The sequence below is a fragment of the Branchiostoma floridae genome, chromosome 11, assembly GCF_000003815.2.
Source record: "Branchiostoma floridae strain S238N-H82 chromosome 11, Bfl_VNyyK, whole genome shotgun sequence".
In the NCBI taxonomy this organism is placed as follows: domain Eukaryota; kingdom Metazoa; phylum Chordata; class Leptocardii; order Amphioxiformes; family Branchiostomatidae; genus Branchiostoma; species Branchiostoma floridae.
The window spans coordinates 17,835,143-17,849,601 of record NC_049989.1 but is presented as its reverse complement, the minus strand read 5'-3'; the positions used below and the strand labels follow the sequence as shown (position 1 = coordinate 17,849,601).

The window sequence follows — 14,459 nt, the reverse complement described above, 5'->3', positions numbered from 1 at the left end:
GATCCACATGTCGCTGGAAATAGTAGAAATTGTCCAGATAGACAAATAACACACCAAAGGAGTTGGCCGGCCCGAAACTACAATTTGCAATATATATCTCCAGTCTCTATTTCCAGGAAATATAGAATGTCATTGCTTATAGAATCCATACATATATATGATATATATAACGTTAATGTCCTTATTTCAACCAGGGTCGGTAAACATTATACAGCGTGATAACATCTAAATCCACTTTGCCATTATGATTATAAACAACCCGTTTGATTAAAGCCGATTTATCGAAACGTCAAATTTGGTGTCATTATTTCAGCTAATAACGAAATAACCACCGTGCGAAAATCTGTACTTATTATATTTCAGCCATACCATAGGTATGGTGAAATATATTGTATTCGTAATGTTTCTTTCTTTCTTTCTTTCTCCTGTCAAATCTTCAAATCGAATCAACTCCGCCGTTTTTAAACCGATTGACTTGAAATTTGGCACAAAGGTAGAGTAAGCCAATACCCTCAGGTGTTTTTTCCATTTTTTTCATATCTGCCTTCAAAATGATTTTATTGAGTTTTTTGTCAATTTTTATGTATATTTCGGGCTCCTGTGCCCTGGTATTACAGCCGAATGACATGAAATTTGGTACAGAGGTGCCCTGATCATATGCCCACCCAGATTTAATAACAGTTTTGGCATACGGTAGAACAAAATGCTTAATTTTGCGATTTTTGGCCATTTTTTGACAAAAAAAGCACATTTTTGCCTCCTGTACCCTCGTTTTACAACCAAATGACCTGAAATTTGGTACAAAAGTGCCCTTCAATTATGTGTGCATGAATTCAATAACAGTTTTTCCATACAGTACAACGTAATGCTAAATATTGCGATTTTATGGCCGTTTTTGGACAAAAATTGGACATTTTTGGCTCCTGTTCCCTCGTTTTACAACCAAATGACCCGAAATTTGGTTAAGCGGTGCTCTAGATATTTATCCAAATGACCCATGTATAATTTTTGGCATGGAACACTTTAAAATGATATATTTGGGATTTTTTTGGGTCATTTTCCAATGGCCAACGACCTCAAGGCCTATTGTTGCATTATGGCTGAAATATGCTGTATTTGCTCTCAAGCAAATGTCGGCCTTTCTAGTTCAATAAACCTTCTGTTGGGGGTAGAAGTTTCTATGATTGTCTGACCAAGGAGGTTAAAAATGGTCTGACAGTTGTCTGAAAAGAGGACGCCGTCACATGTTTCAGAAACGAGCCCTGATTGGTCACAGCTGGTTGGATTTGGACAATCTCGGAGTATGTTATTCATTCGATGTGAAGCTAGCGCTGTGAGTGGACACGAACACTGTTAGTCCTGCGTTGGTCCAAGCAAGATACTGGTATCTCTTTAGCTCGGGAGAGCGACTTGTTCCCGCGAACATTCACAAGGTAAGCCTGTTGCTTTTGAATCTACCCTCAAGCCCTTGTCTGTTAGCTGTATGTTCTGAAACAACCAGAGGGGCGAGTAAGAACAGAAAGAAACAACACCCCGACACCCCGACTACCGGGATTCGAACCCGCGCCGAACCCGGGCAGCCGGATCACAAATCGAACGTGCAAACCGTTCGGCCATAAAGGCTTAAGCCGTTAGGCGTCTTCGGTTTAGCAGTCCTTGAACACCACTGTTACAGTTCTTGTAAAAATTATATATCGAGCTCCTTGCTTCACTCTGAGGATTCAAACGCACACAAAGGAGTAAATTTCCCGATCGAAAAAAAACGGATGAAAGGAAATGGTCACGATTTCCCCACCATCCTCTGCTTGGAGAGTACTTAGTTACAAGTTGATGAGCCGTGTAACCATTGAGCTTTCAATGTTGATGAAAACTCCTTGGTTTAAATATACTCCATCAGGGTCAGAAACCGTTTTGGTCTGTTTTGTGAGAAAAAAAAAATGGCGGATAAGCTTTCTGTAGGCCATTGTTCTAGTACTTATATAAATGGTGTACTACCGGTATATCAAATTGCCAAGGTCAAGGATCTCAAATCAGATTAAAAGTCTATAAAAGATACTAGTAGCTTGAATCATACACTGGAAGCCATACGGTTGCGGGATGTCCTTGGAATAAGCATGATTTGTGGGGAATAATGGTTACGATTTTTTTCGTTTGGCTCCCGATTTTCAACATATGGACACATGTCATGTCTGCTCATGTCTGCCCAGAAAGACATGTACAAAGGCTTTCCACATGAAGCCAAGCAACACAAAGCCATTGTCTGAAATATGTCGGAGGTCCCATTGTCTCAATGCAAATCAATTCACTGCGATTAATTCCTTTTTCTTATTACTTCCAACCCTTTTGTCATACAGAGGCATCCGGAGATAGTACAGAAAAAATCATCTCTAAGCAGATGTAGGGTTCTGTTCAGGCTTTCTGGAATGCTAGCTTGGAGATTTTTAGGTGTAACACTCGGAAGGCGGACAGAACAAAAACCCAGATCACTGGAAAGGCATATAAAACGTAAATACACTCCCTGATCAAGGAGGCTTGCTCAGACACTTAGTCATTTGAAGGTCTGACCCATGCAGATTTCTATAGTCAATGGCAACAGGGCAACAGGTTTGGACCGAGGACGCGGTATTTAGAAATATCTATACATATAGTGCGTGTAATGTGCACTAGAGGAGTACAAGAAAACGAATACTATGTTTGAGTTTTGGGTACAACCCTAAATATTTTTTTTCAGCGTATCGCCTTCTCGTGCCCACTTTCAAATGGTGGTCTGCGGAGGTCGAATAAGTGTAGCCGTCTCACACTAGAAGCGCAGTTGTGTAATGGGGTGCTTTTATACACCAACTCGAAAATCTATAATCTCCAAGCAGAACCTACGGTAGCATAAGATAGTATCAAAAGCTGGCAAAGGAGTGCAACCTGTCTAGGAGTGTGTATTGCCCATTGGCTACCTAATACACACTCCTAGGTCAGCTACACTGATTTGCCTCATCTCATGCAGGGCTCCCTTGGAAATCAGTTTTTTTCAACAGAAGGTACTACCCTACAAGATTAATGAATGAATGAATAATTATGCTCCCATAGGATCTGCTTTGAGATTAGAAAACCTTGGCATACAGTTTCAAAGTCAACACATTCCTTGGCCACGCAACACATGTTATATCTGACTGCCTCTCAAATAAGACTTTCTACTCAGCCTTCAGCAATATTATCAGTACAACTTTGACTTTGTGTACCAACATCATAGACCCGTGTTCTGCTACCATAATACATCCACCTGCAATACTATCATAAAGTGCTAGCTGGCGCTTCAATAACGCTTCTCGCTCCTGACATAAGATAGTACTCAATAAGAACACGTGTTACACGCTAATTGTACCGCTTCTTTACAACTTTTCCCCGACATGAAAAACGATGAAACGCAAATCTGCGTATGCTGATAGCTATTATTTCTAGAAGAATCTCTAAATACATATTTTCCATTATCATCACTGCAGTGCTGGAAACATGAGAACCAAAGCTATGGCTTTTCTGGAACAAGAGGAGGATAGGGATGGACGTGGAGAGGATCTTCCGCGTACCCACAAATGTAGCGAGTGCGACAAGGAGTTTCGTCATCTGAGTAAATTGCAGCAACACCTGCGAACTCACACTGGAGAGAAACCCTACAGGTGTGAGGAGTGCAGCAAGCAGTTCAGTCGGCTGGGTCATCTGAAGTCTCATATGAAGACACACACTGGCGAAAAACCTTACAAATGTGATGAATGCAGCAAACAGTTCAGTCAGCTGTGTAATCTGAAGTCGCATGTTAGGACCCACACTGGCGAGAAACCATACAGGTGTGAGGAGTGCAGCAAGCAGTTCTGTGTGCTGAATCATCTGAAGGGGCATATGAAGACTCACACAGGTGAGAAACCATACAAATGTGAGCAGTGCAGCAGACAGTTCAGTGAGTTGAGTTCCCTGAAAAAGCATATGAGGACTCACACCGGCGAAAAGCCGTACAAATGTGAGGAGTGTAGCAAACGGTTCAGTGAGATGGGCGATCTGAAGAGGCATATTAGGACTCACACAGGTGAGAAACCGCACAGATGTGAGGAGTGCAGCAGACAGTTCAGTGATCTGGGTTCCATGAAGAACCATATGAGGACACACACTGGAGAGAAACCATACAGATGTGAGGAGTGCAGCAGGCAGTTCAGTGTGCTGGGTAATCTGAAGACGCATATAAGGACTCACACTGGAGAGAGACCTTACAAATGTGAGGAGTGCAACAGACAGTTCAGTCAGCTGGGTCATCTGAAGAAGCACATGATGACTCACACTGGCGAGAAGCCCTACAGTTGTGAAAAGTGTGACAAACAGTTCAGTCAGCTGGGTCATCTGAAGACGCATATGAGGACGCACACTGCAGAGAAGCCATACAAATGTGAGCAGTGCAGCAAGCAGTTCAGTCAGCTGGGTAATATGAAGACTCATATGAAGAGGACTCACAGTGGAGGGAAACATTGAAGACATGAAGCGTGCAGCAAACAGTTCGGTGAGCTCGGTTCTCTGAAGAATCACATAGTCGAGATACCCTTCCGGTTAAAAAATGCAATTGGAGCTCCCGTCACCCAAGTGATCTAAACGTTTAATGTTGTTAGAAGTCCTACATGTGTGCACAGTGCAGTTCTGTCAGCTGGGCTTCCTGAAGACACATACAGTGGAGAGAAACCTTTCAAATGTGAACAGTGTAGCAGGCACTTGTGAACAGTGCCTGCAGAAAACTCATCTGGAGAAGACTCATATGTGGATCCACACTGATGACAAACCTTAAATATACAGCTGGAACTATTCTTTATGAGAGAGAACTGGTTTATTTATTTAAACACACAATGTCATGTACAAGATTATAGTCGGAGGACTAAATTGCCTCGTACAGTGTACAGGACAGCCTGGCGCTTAGGAGTAAAACAATGGAATGTCCTGCCTAAGTGCATTAATCTAAATATACTTCTCACAATTTCCACTAAACTTTACAATTTAAAAGTGTGGATCTACACACCCTCAAGTATATATACATCTATGTCAATAATAAAATCGATCTCATTCGGAATGATTAAAATGTGACACTTCAAAGTCTAATGTGAGTTTAACAGATGATTTATGAGGAATGATGATTATTACGATCATGATGATGATTAGTGTTTAAGAATCTCTTGTGGCAGAAGAGCATTGAGACTACCTGAGGTATAAGAAATGCAGCGTTTGAAAAGCGAACAATAGTAACGTTAGTAGTTAGAAAACACTTATATGAGGTGATCGTAGTTTGGTGGTTAGTATGATGTGTGTCTTTCTAGATATAGATACGTACATTAGTGTGTATAACATTGCTGCATGGAAAGAAAAGGTGTATCACTTAAAGGTAATTAGATATAGCCTTATCAATTGAACTTCCTTGTGAGAGAGTTGAATTTTTTTGTACTGCCGCTCTAACGTATCACTGAAATTGTATGTCTGATTATACTGTAGAGTGCACTGAACAGTATAGTTCAAACGTGTAGAATTGTAATTCTTCGCGGTATTTTGTTACTTTGTAAAATTGAAATTAAAATCAACATGCATTAACATACAGTACATTACATTTTGAATGATTTCCGCAATTAACCTTTGTTAGAAATTAGCCGTACTAACACTAATTGTATGTTACCTGGTGATTTGTTGTATGTTTAGTGACTGTCAAACATATATCTCCAACAATAAAGGCAACATGCCACAAAAAGACTTGATTGTTACGTGTTGATGACTATCCGCAGATGAATAACATTCCCTATTGGCATAATTTATTTAAGTTTATCTTTCACTTTAGACTGGTAACTCTCTCTTCCTCTGACAAGACAACTCAATAAAGTTTGCTGTCAGTCAACTCTTACTGCTCAAGGCCACAGATAAAAATAAAGTTAACAAATGTTCAGGCGTACAAAGGATACCTGTTCAGTCTTTCCAGGTCTGCAGTATTCTCGAAGTTATAAGAGTGAAGAATAGTGACCTTCCTGAAGTTGTTGTTTAAGTCGCACATTTGGTGAATAATGACGAAGAATAACTATTCAAATAAATAAACAATAATGTGCCATCCATTCTATTTGAAATTCTAGCCCTGGTTTGTTCCTATGATCGCCAAACACGCAGCTAACATTGGATCGACACCAGGATTTCGCTAGTTTGGGAGGTTGAGGGGGGGGGGGCAACATCAAATCTTGCGAACCATGTTATGATAGCCTAGTTGACTCTTTCAGGCCTATCTTGCTTACGGTTGTCATGGTTATCTGTATGAAGTGCTTCTTGCATGTATACATTGTTTAAGTAATACAAATACAGCTGTCCTTGGTGTTGGACAGCACCCACACACATGTAAACAAACTTGTCCCTGGCACGGAACACCATACACCCAAAAGCGAGCATGCCTGTCCTTGGTGCTGAACACCCACACAAGTAAACACACCTGTCCCTGCACAGTGCAAACATACACGGGGCCTTTCTCCAACTCTATACAGCTCAGCAAGCAACAATTCCTGAGTGCTAAAGTGAGGAGAATTAGAAAAAGGTCATGATTCTTCAGTGTGCCTTTATGCTTTTCAGTTTTTGGTGAATGTTTTGCCTGGTTGCATTTTGATTATGGGTACAAAGGAACGTAATTATGGCAGTCCCTTTCCATTTGTTATCGCAAGGAAACAAAAACAATATGTACATGCCAGAATGCCTATTCTTAATAGATATGCATTCAAGGATTTAATCCATGTGTGCATTGAGTCTTGTTATTATCCGTGCGTTTTCATCGTTAACACACCATAATACACTGTACTGTACAATGCACAGTACGTACTTGTAGTGCTTAGAGATAGTAAGAAAGACAAGGAGGCCCAGCGGGCAAAAGTCAGAGCAAAACCGAGAAATTAAAATCACTGCATTAACATACAGTAGTTGGTTTAACAAAATATATGAGGAATATAATTTTTTCATGCTACTCATATCTCTAAGGTGATCCAACCTACTTTCTATCTATATACAACTAACTCATCAATATTGCAAAAGTTTAAACTTTGTTCCAACACAAAGAAAAGACTCACCATAAATTTTCGGTCGAGCACTCCGACCTTCTTCAGATGAAATGATTCGCTGACTAATCCGAAGTAAAACGCTTTGCAACAACAATGTTTGTATTTCCAGTTTGGAAGGCGAAACCTGCCACCATCACGGATTAGTCAGCGAATCATTTCATCTGAAGAAGGTCGGAGTGCTCGACCGAAAATTTATGGTGAGTCTTTTCTTTGTGTTGGAACAAAGTTTAAACTTTTGCAATATGGAATTTACCAACACAGATGAGCTTTCATTCGGATAACTCATCAATATACATAATATAATCTACGTCTCTACGATGAAGTGGATTCCATCTACAGGGGAGGGGCTAGTTACAGCCCCGGACAACAGAGTTGTGATACACAAACTAGATTATCATGGGGTATGTGGAGAAGGACAACCGTTGACACTTACGCCACATCTTCAGAAAAGACGCCGGAGCCGCATGTTCCCCGTTTAGGAACTTTTTTCGAACCGATACACAACAAACACGTTTCGCCGTATGGTTTCCTCAGTGTTATGGGCTCGAATGAGCATATAACAGCATTCCCTTGTTTTTATAATCCAGGTGCATAGTGCCCTGACCAGGTGCAAGGTGTCCTAGGTGGCTTAACCAATCAGAGTTCAGCAAAGTAATTCACTCGACCTTGAAGAAATTACTTCATCTATTGCTCTAAAACTAGATATCAACATGATTACAAAAATATCTTGAGAGATATTATGATGCGCAAAAATGGCAAGCCGCCTGCGTGGCAGCGCCGTATTGGATGTGTGTGGCGCTTGACTTTGCTGCGCTCGACAGGACGCTCTCTGAGCCTAGCAGTGGAGAACATCAGGGGCTGCAGCTACGCTTTTCACCCAACCTTTCGGCAATCACAGGGGGTTGACTCGGGGAGGAGGTAGACTCTCGACCGAGCGCGAGGCGTCGGGAGAGCCGGTGGAAGAGATGCGGATGTGGCGGAGGCAACACGGAACCAGCCAGATCAGCCGAAACACACTAGGGGGCGATCTATGGACGGGGTGATGCCAAACCGGAAACAGCAACTACTGTACACATCCGAGAGACCACAGGTGTGTACGCCGATTATATAGGGCCAATTTTCTGGGTAATCCTTATTTGTGGCCCCCCTGTCTATACTTTTCCCTACCATCCATACATTTTAATCAATGAGTTTCACGATTAATACAGCTCGTGTTGTGAAACATAGCTTTGTATTGAATATCCTGAAGAAATTGCATACACATGCGTACAAGTGACGTAGAAATTTGACATTTCTTGCAAGATTGTCTGCAGAGGCGAAGTAGGTGCGACGCGCAAAGAGAGCCGGGATTTGTTTTGATCGCCCCGACCACTTCATTGTTCCCTGAAGGGGCGCTACAATTTACATTCAAGACCTTTTTGTAGCTAAAGCCGTAAAGGCTACGACCGGTTCCGGGACAGAAATTAGTCCTGGCCACTGATCTCCTGGCAAATGTCATTCCCTTTCACTAGTACGTCTTCCATAAAGAAGAGGGAGTAAATCATTTATAACGTCCTTGCTCTTATCAAGGAGCTTTTACCTTGCTCTTATCAAGCATCATTGTCCTTATCAAAGGAGATGATTGAGAAACGATTGTCTAAAAGAACTACTCTCCAAGCAGAGGTTAGGCTCTTAAAAACGTTAAAAAAACAGCCGGAGCCTAACCTCTGCTTGGAGAGTATGAAAGAACGCAGTCAAGTGAGTGTCTCAGAAACGAGCCCTGCTTCGCCACAGCAGGTGAGATTTGCATACTGTAAATGCATTTAAGTTCGCGGGGATTTAATTCGCGGTAGCTGGAAAAAAACTTTTCGCGGTGGTTTAAAGTTCGCGGTAGCACCATGCACTGTAGTCTCTTACTGCCATGGAAAAATGTTCGCTGTGGTTTTAAATACGCGGTGAAGCGGCCCCATCGAATACCGCGAACATCAATCCACCGCGAAAGTTTCTGCATTTACAGTAATCTCGGAGTACGTCATTCATTCCATGTGAAGCAAGGTCTGTTAGCGGACACGTACACTGTCACAGTCCTGCGTCCAAGCAAGGAGGTCAAATTTTGACTTGGGAAAGCGACTTCTTCCCACGAGCATCCACAAGGTAAGACTATTGCTTAGTTGCTGTCCTCAAGCCCTTGTCTGGACTAGCTATTTGTTCTGGTAAAAACGATGTTCCAACTAGCCGCATTGTTCAAACTCACACAAAAGCGTAAAGTTCTAAAATGGCATAATCCAAGCAACCTCCTTGGTCCCAGCAATGACGTTATTCAAGGACTCAGACAAAATTTGATGAGTTTTGTAAATTTATGGCCAGAAAAAATTTTGGTTTGTTTTGTGAGAGGAAATTTGGCGGTTAAGAATTGTGTAGGTAATTGTTATATAAAAATTGTTAGCGGTATTTACCCACCGTAACATCTGCCTGGCGAATACGAGAACACAAAGGGCCCTGTGCAAAAGCTTTCACGATGAAGCCAGGCAATACAAAGCCATTATCTGAGATATACCGAAGGTCCCATTGTCCCAATGCAAATCATTTCCCCTGGATGAACCGTTCTTTCTTTCCTCTTACTTTCCACTCCTTTGTCTTGTTCCAATGGAATTCGGGATAAGTTGTGGGACGGGCAATCTCCAAGCAGATATGGAATCCGATTCAGGCTTTTTGGAGTGTGTTTGATACTTTTTTGCGTAACTCTCCTTTATATGTGCATGGCGAACAAGGGAAACACGGGCCACTGTAAAGACGTCAAAACACCTTAAATAGTGAGTCTGACCTCACATCTGCTTGTAGATAAATCTCAAAGCAGATGTTGGGATGGAAGTCATAACGTTTTCTAAGATTTTCAAACATCCGCTAAAAGCCTGGTGATCTAAATCTAGCCCTACTTGATTTTTCAATCTGACTCTATCTTCGCCTCTTGAATATTACGAAGGAGCTCTCACGATGAAAGCATCTTGATAATCTTCTAAACAAAAACAGCTGTATTATTGCGACAGATGCTGTAGCTTTAGTATGAAATTAGGTGGGCAGAAATACAAATTACCAGTATCTATTTGTTAGTAGTTCCGTGTTTTAATGTCATGTATGTCGGAGGAAATTGTAAATAGGTGACATGATTTGTTGCAGTGAACAATTATTTCCTGTTATTGATTGCTGGCTATTTTACTATAATCGGGTGGTGCTGAAGCGCAGACTAGTAATGCAGAATGGTACTGCAACATTGAAAGGACGGAAGACATTGGGTTTTGCCTATTAACTAGTTGACAGAAATCTGTAGGTGACCGATAGATGTACATGTGAAAATCCCAAGATGGCAACCATCTTAAAACATGTCTCGCTTCTCGCTAGTTATTAATAGCAGGTCACGCTTGTCTCCATCTATTTCTAACAGCTTCCTTCTACATCTAAATGTCCCTTTCCTGAATAAGAGCATCAACAAAAGCAGTATATAAGCAATGCTTCAACTCCAGTCTGCAGTTTTATGATGAACACTTCAAAACTGCTTGCAATGCTGACATAAATAGTGTTGGTATATACTCACAAATTGTGTCACATACTCACAACTTTCCACAAAGATTAGCACAAACGCGAATTTGTCAGTGTATACTGGCAAATATCTATTTCTATTAAAATCCCTGATGCATTTTTATAATTTCTTTTACGATATTTTTACTGCAGTGCTGAAGACTAAATCCACATGGCAACCAAAGCTGTACCACAACTGAATCAAGAGGAGGATGGGGATGGACGTGGGGAGGATCTTCCGAGTACACACAAGTGCAGCGAGTGTGACAAGCAGTTTCGTCGTGCGAGTGAATTGAAGCGACACATTCGTACTCACACCGGTGAGAAGCCTTACAGGTGTGAGGAGTGCAGCAAACAGTTCAGTAGGATGGGTCATCTGAAGAGCCATATGAGGACTCACACAGGTGAGAAACCTTACAGGTGTGAAGAGTGTAGCAAACAGTTTAGTGAGCTGGGTTCTCTGAAGACTCATATGAGGACTCATACCGGAGAAAAACAGTACCGTTGTGAGGAGTGCAGAAAACAGTTCAGTCGGCTGGGTAATCTAAAAAGACATATGAAGACCCACACCGGTGAAAAACCTTACAGATGTGACGAGTGTAGCAAACAGTTCAGTGTGCTGGGTCATGCGAACAATCATATGAGGACTCATACCGGAGAGAAACCTTACCGTTGTCAGGAGTGTAGCAAACAGTTCAGTGACCTGGGTAACCTGAAGAATCATATGAGGACTCACACTGGAGAGAAACCTTACAAATGTCAGGAGTGTAGCAGACAGTTCAGCGGGCTAGCTTCTCTGAAGAATCATATGAGGACTCACACTGGAGAGAGACCTTATAGATGTATAAAGTGTAGCAAACAGTTTAGTGAGCTGGGTTCTCTAAAGAAGCATATGAGAACTCATACGGGAGAGAGGCCTTACAAATGTGAGGAGTGCAGCAGACAGTTTAGTGAGAAAGGTCATCTGAAGAGACATATAAGGACTCATACTGGAGAAAAGCCTTACAGGTGTGAAAAGTGCAGCAAAAAGTTTAGCGAGCTGGGTTCTCTTAAGAAGCATATGAGGACTCATACGGGAGAGAAACCTTACAGGTGTGAGGAGTGCAGCAAACAGTTCAGTCAGCTTTGTAATCTAGAGAAGCATATGAAGACTCATACCGGAGAGAAACCTTACAAATGTGAGCAGTGCAGCAGACAGTTCAGTCAGCTTTGTAATCTAGAGAAGCATATGAAGACTCATACCGGAGAGAAACCCTACGGATGTAAGGAGTGCAGCAAACAGTTCAGTGAGCCGGGTTCTCTGAAGAGCCATATGAGGACTCACACTGGAGAGAAACCTTACAAATGTGAGCAGTGCAGCAAACAGTTTAGTCAGCTGGGTCATCTGAAGAGGCACATGAGGACTCACACTGGAGAGAGACCTTACAAATGTGAGGAGTGCAGCAAACAGTTTAGTGAGCTGGGTTCTCTGAAAAAGCATATGAGGACTCATACCGGTGAAAAGCCCTACAGATGTGATGAATGCAGCAAGCAGTTCAGTACACTGTATAACCTGAAGAACCATATCAGGACTCACACTGGAGAGAAACCTTACAAATGTGATGAATGCAGCAAACAGTTTGGTCAGCTGGGTTCTCTAAACGGTCATATGCGGATCCATAAAATTGGTGAGAAACCCTATCAGTGTAAAGAATGCAGTAAGAGCTTCGGTAAGGCAAGTAATCTAAAAGTTCACATGCGAACCCACGGCAATGAAAGTGTACGGCTACAGATGTGAAGGCAACAGCCAAGTTCGGCAGACGGGGTAATCAGAAGAGACAGTTACACAGAGAACCAAGATAACTAAAGTTTGCAAATGTATGTTTTACTGATGCAAGTAGATAACCCTATCTCGTTTACTGGGGTTTCTATTCCCTCCGCTCACAAACTATTTAATTTAAGATCGTGTTAGAAATTGATGAATGCGAGCTGTTTAGAAAAACAGTTGCATTTTTAAAGTTAAAACTTCAGTGTCACTGATTTTTGTGGTTTTGAGATGAGGAAGAAGACTGTTGATAAATCATCAAAGATCATGTGATACGCTTCTCTACTTTAACTTTTTCTATTGTATTGAAGGTTTACCTTTCTCTTATTGTACTCTTGTACTTTCAATATTAACCCTTTGTCCCTTGCCACTGCGCGTCTAGTTTTTGATGACGAAAGATAATAATTATGATGATGATGATAATTTACACCTTATGTGGTAGAAGCATATTGAGACTACATGAGGTGTAAGAATTGCAGCAAACAAACAATACTAGTAGTTAGTTAGATAGAAAAACTAATATCGTAGGTCGCGGTGGTTAGTATGGTATATGTCCCTCTACATTTTAGATACATTAGAGTAGATAACATAGCTGCGTGGAATAAACATTTGTATCGCTTGGAAGTGTAATGAGATATAGAATGGACAATTGAGCCTCATTGTTTGAGCCGGTGTTGGAAATTTTTGTACTGCCGCTCTAACATATAACTGAAATTGTACGTCCGATTATACTGTAGAGTGCATTGAACACTTTTCTTAATATAACAATATAATTAAAACGTGTACAATTGAAATTGAGATTTTGTTAGTTTGTAGATATGTCGCACGTAAGATTTTGACTAATTTCCGCAATTGACCTTTGTTAGAAATTAGCTGTACTAATACTACTTGTATGTTATACCTGATGATGTTCAGCGAACAAACATATCTCCAAGAATAAAGGCAACATGGTCCAAAAGACGGTTAAATTGGTGCGTTTTGATGACACTATCTACCTACCTACCTAGATAGCCCCTTGACCCTCCTGGCAGTTTTTTTTTTGGGGGGGGGGGGTGATGGTATGGTGAGGTAGTCATGAAGATGGAGAGCTGTGCCCTACTTTCCTTTGCCAGGGCCAGCCTTATATCTTGACACTATCAGCATATGAATAATGAATAAAACTAGTCTTGTTAGCATAATGTATTTGAATTGTATTGAATGTACAACCACTTTCCAAAATACGCATGTTGGGAATATCAAAGTTTTATCCCTTTTCATGAGTTTTATCAGAATGTCCTTGTTGTTTTCGGAAATGACGTCCAAATTTACACAGTTTATGTCTTTTTAAATTTCGATTCAACTTTTATTAACAAAACAACATTGCAGAGTACACAAACATACAAAGAAATTGTAGCCCGAATGACGTTGACAGTTATAATTAATACACATACAACTGTATACATATATATATTTACGTATACCCCTGACATGATAGGTACTCATAAATATTTCTCATGATGTTGACCTTACTCTAACCTACATTTGCCGCTAATAGTCTCACAATTTACCAATAGGGTAAGTATGCGCATAAGGTATAGTAATTAATGTTCCTCTCATACCAAGTGACATATGGCTACTGATTGGCGATGTGCTGGCAACTGTTAACGACTTTCGCAAACAATCGGAAACAGCTGGCTAGTCTTCAAGCAGCCGTGTCAGCTGGATGAAAAAAATGTCGGACGAATAAGTTTCCATAGGGTTTCAGGTAGTCTTTGCAGTCTATCCAACTACCTGTCGGCCCGCCAGTTCACTCCTAGGCCAATTGACTCCTACTAGACTTTTATTCCTGACTTGCCAAAGTCCCCTATATGTAGCCTCTACCAGGCTTCGTGGTTTGGTGGTCTAATTGTAGAAATTGGTCAAATAGAGTAAATACAGTACGCTAGGGGAGTCAGCCGGCCGATTAGGGACATCTCCATGTGGTTTGGAGATATACCAAATCAGCCGGATGACTCCTCTAGCGC

General features: G+C 41.3%; 3 protein-coding genes across 3 annotated transcripts in view; 2 read left to right on the top strand and 1 right to left on the bottom strand.

The window, feature by feature from the left end:
- The first annotated feature begins 1,308 nt into the window (after window positions 1-1,308).
- LOC118426316 (zinc finger protein 436-like) lies at window positions 1,309-5,763 on the top strand. The gene is made up of 2 exons (XM_035835623.1): window positions 1,309-1,433; window positions 3,495-5,763. The coding sequence occupies exon 2, from the start codon at window positions 3,505-3,507 to the stop codon at window positions 4,507-4,509; it is 1,005 nt and encodes a 334-aa protein (XP_035691516.1). The 5' UTR covers window positions 1,309-1,433; window positions 3,495-3,504; the 3' UTR covers window positions 4,510-5,763.
- Window positions 5,764-10,158: 4,395 nt separating this feature from the next.
- Window positions 10,159-13,414, top strand: LOC118426313 (zinc finger protein 271-like). Its single transcript, XM_035835620.1, has one exon. It carries the CDS (start codon window positions 10,825-10,827, stop codon window positions 12,427-12,429), a length of 1,605 nt encoding a protein of 534 aa, XP_035691513.1. The 5' UTR covers window positions 10,159-10,824; the 3' UTR covers window positions 12,430-13,414.
- Window positions 13,415-14,130: 716 nt separating this feature from the next.
- The window catches only part of LOC118425300, a 7,157-nt gene continuing 6,828 nt past the window's right edge, over window positions 14,131-14,459 (bottom strand). Inside the window, exon 5 of the mRNA XM_035834105.1 lies at window positions 14,131-14,154. Within this exon, the coding sequence (XP_035689998.1) occupies window positions 14,131-14,154 (24 nt within the window). The remainder of the gene's footprint in view (window positions 14,155-14,459) is intronic.

Coding starts and splice junctions, on each gene's coding strand:
- LOC118426316 (XM_035835623.1), top strand. CDS start 3,505: ATGAGAACCAAAGCTATGGCTTTTCTGGAACAAGAGGAGGATAGGGAT.
- LOC118426313 (XM_035835620.1), top strand. CDS start 10,825: ATGGCAACCAAAGCTGTACCACAACTGAATCAAGAGGAGGATGGGGAT.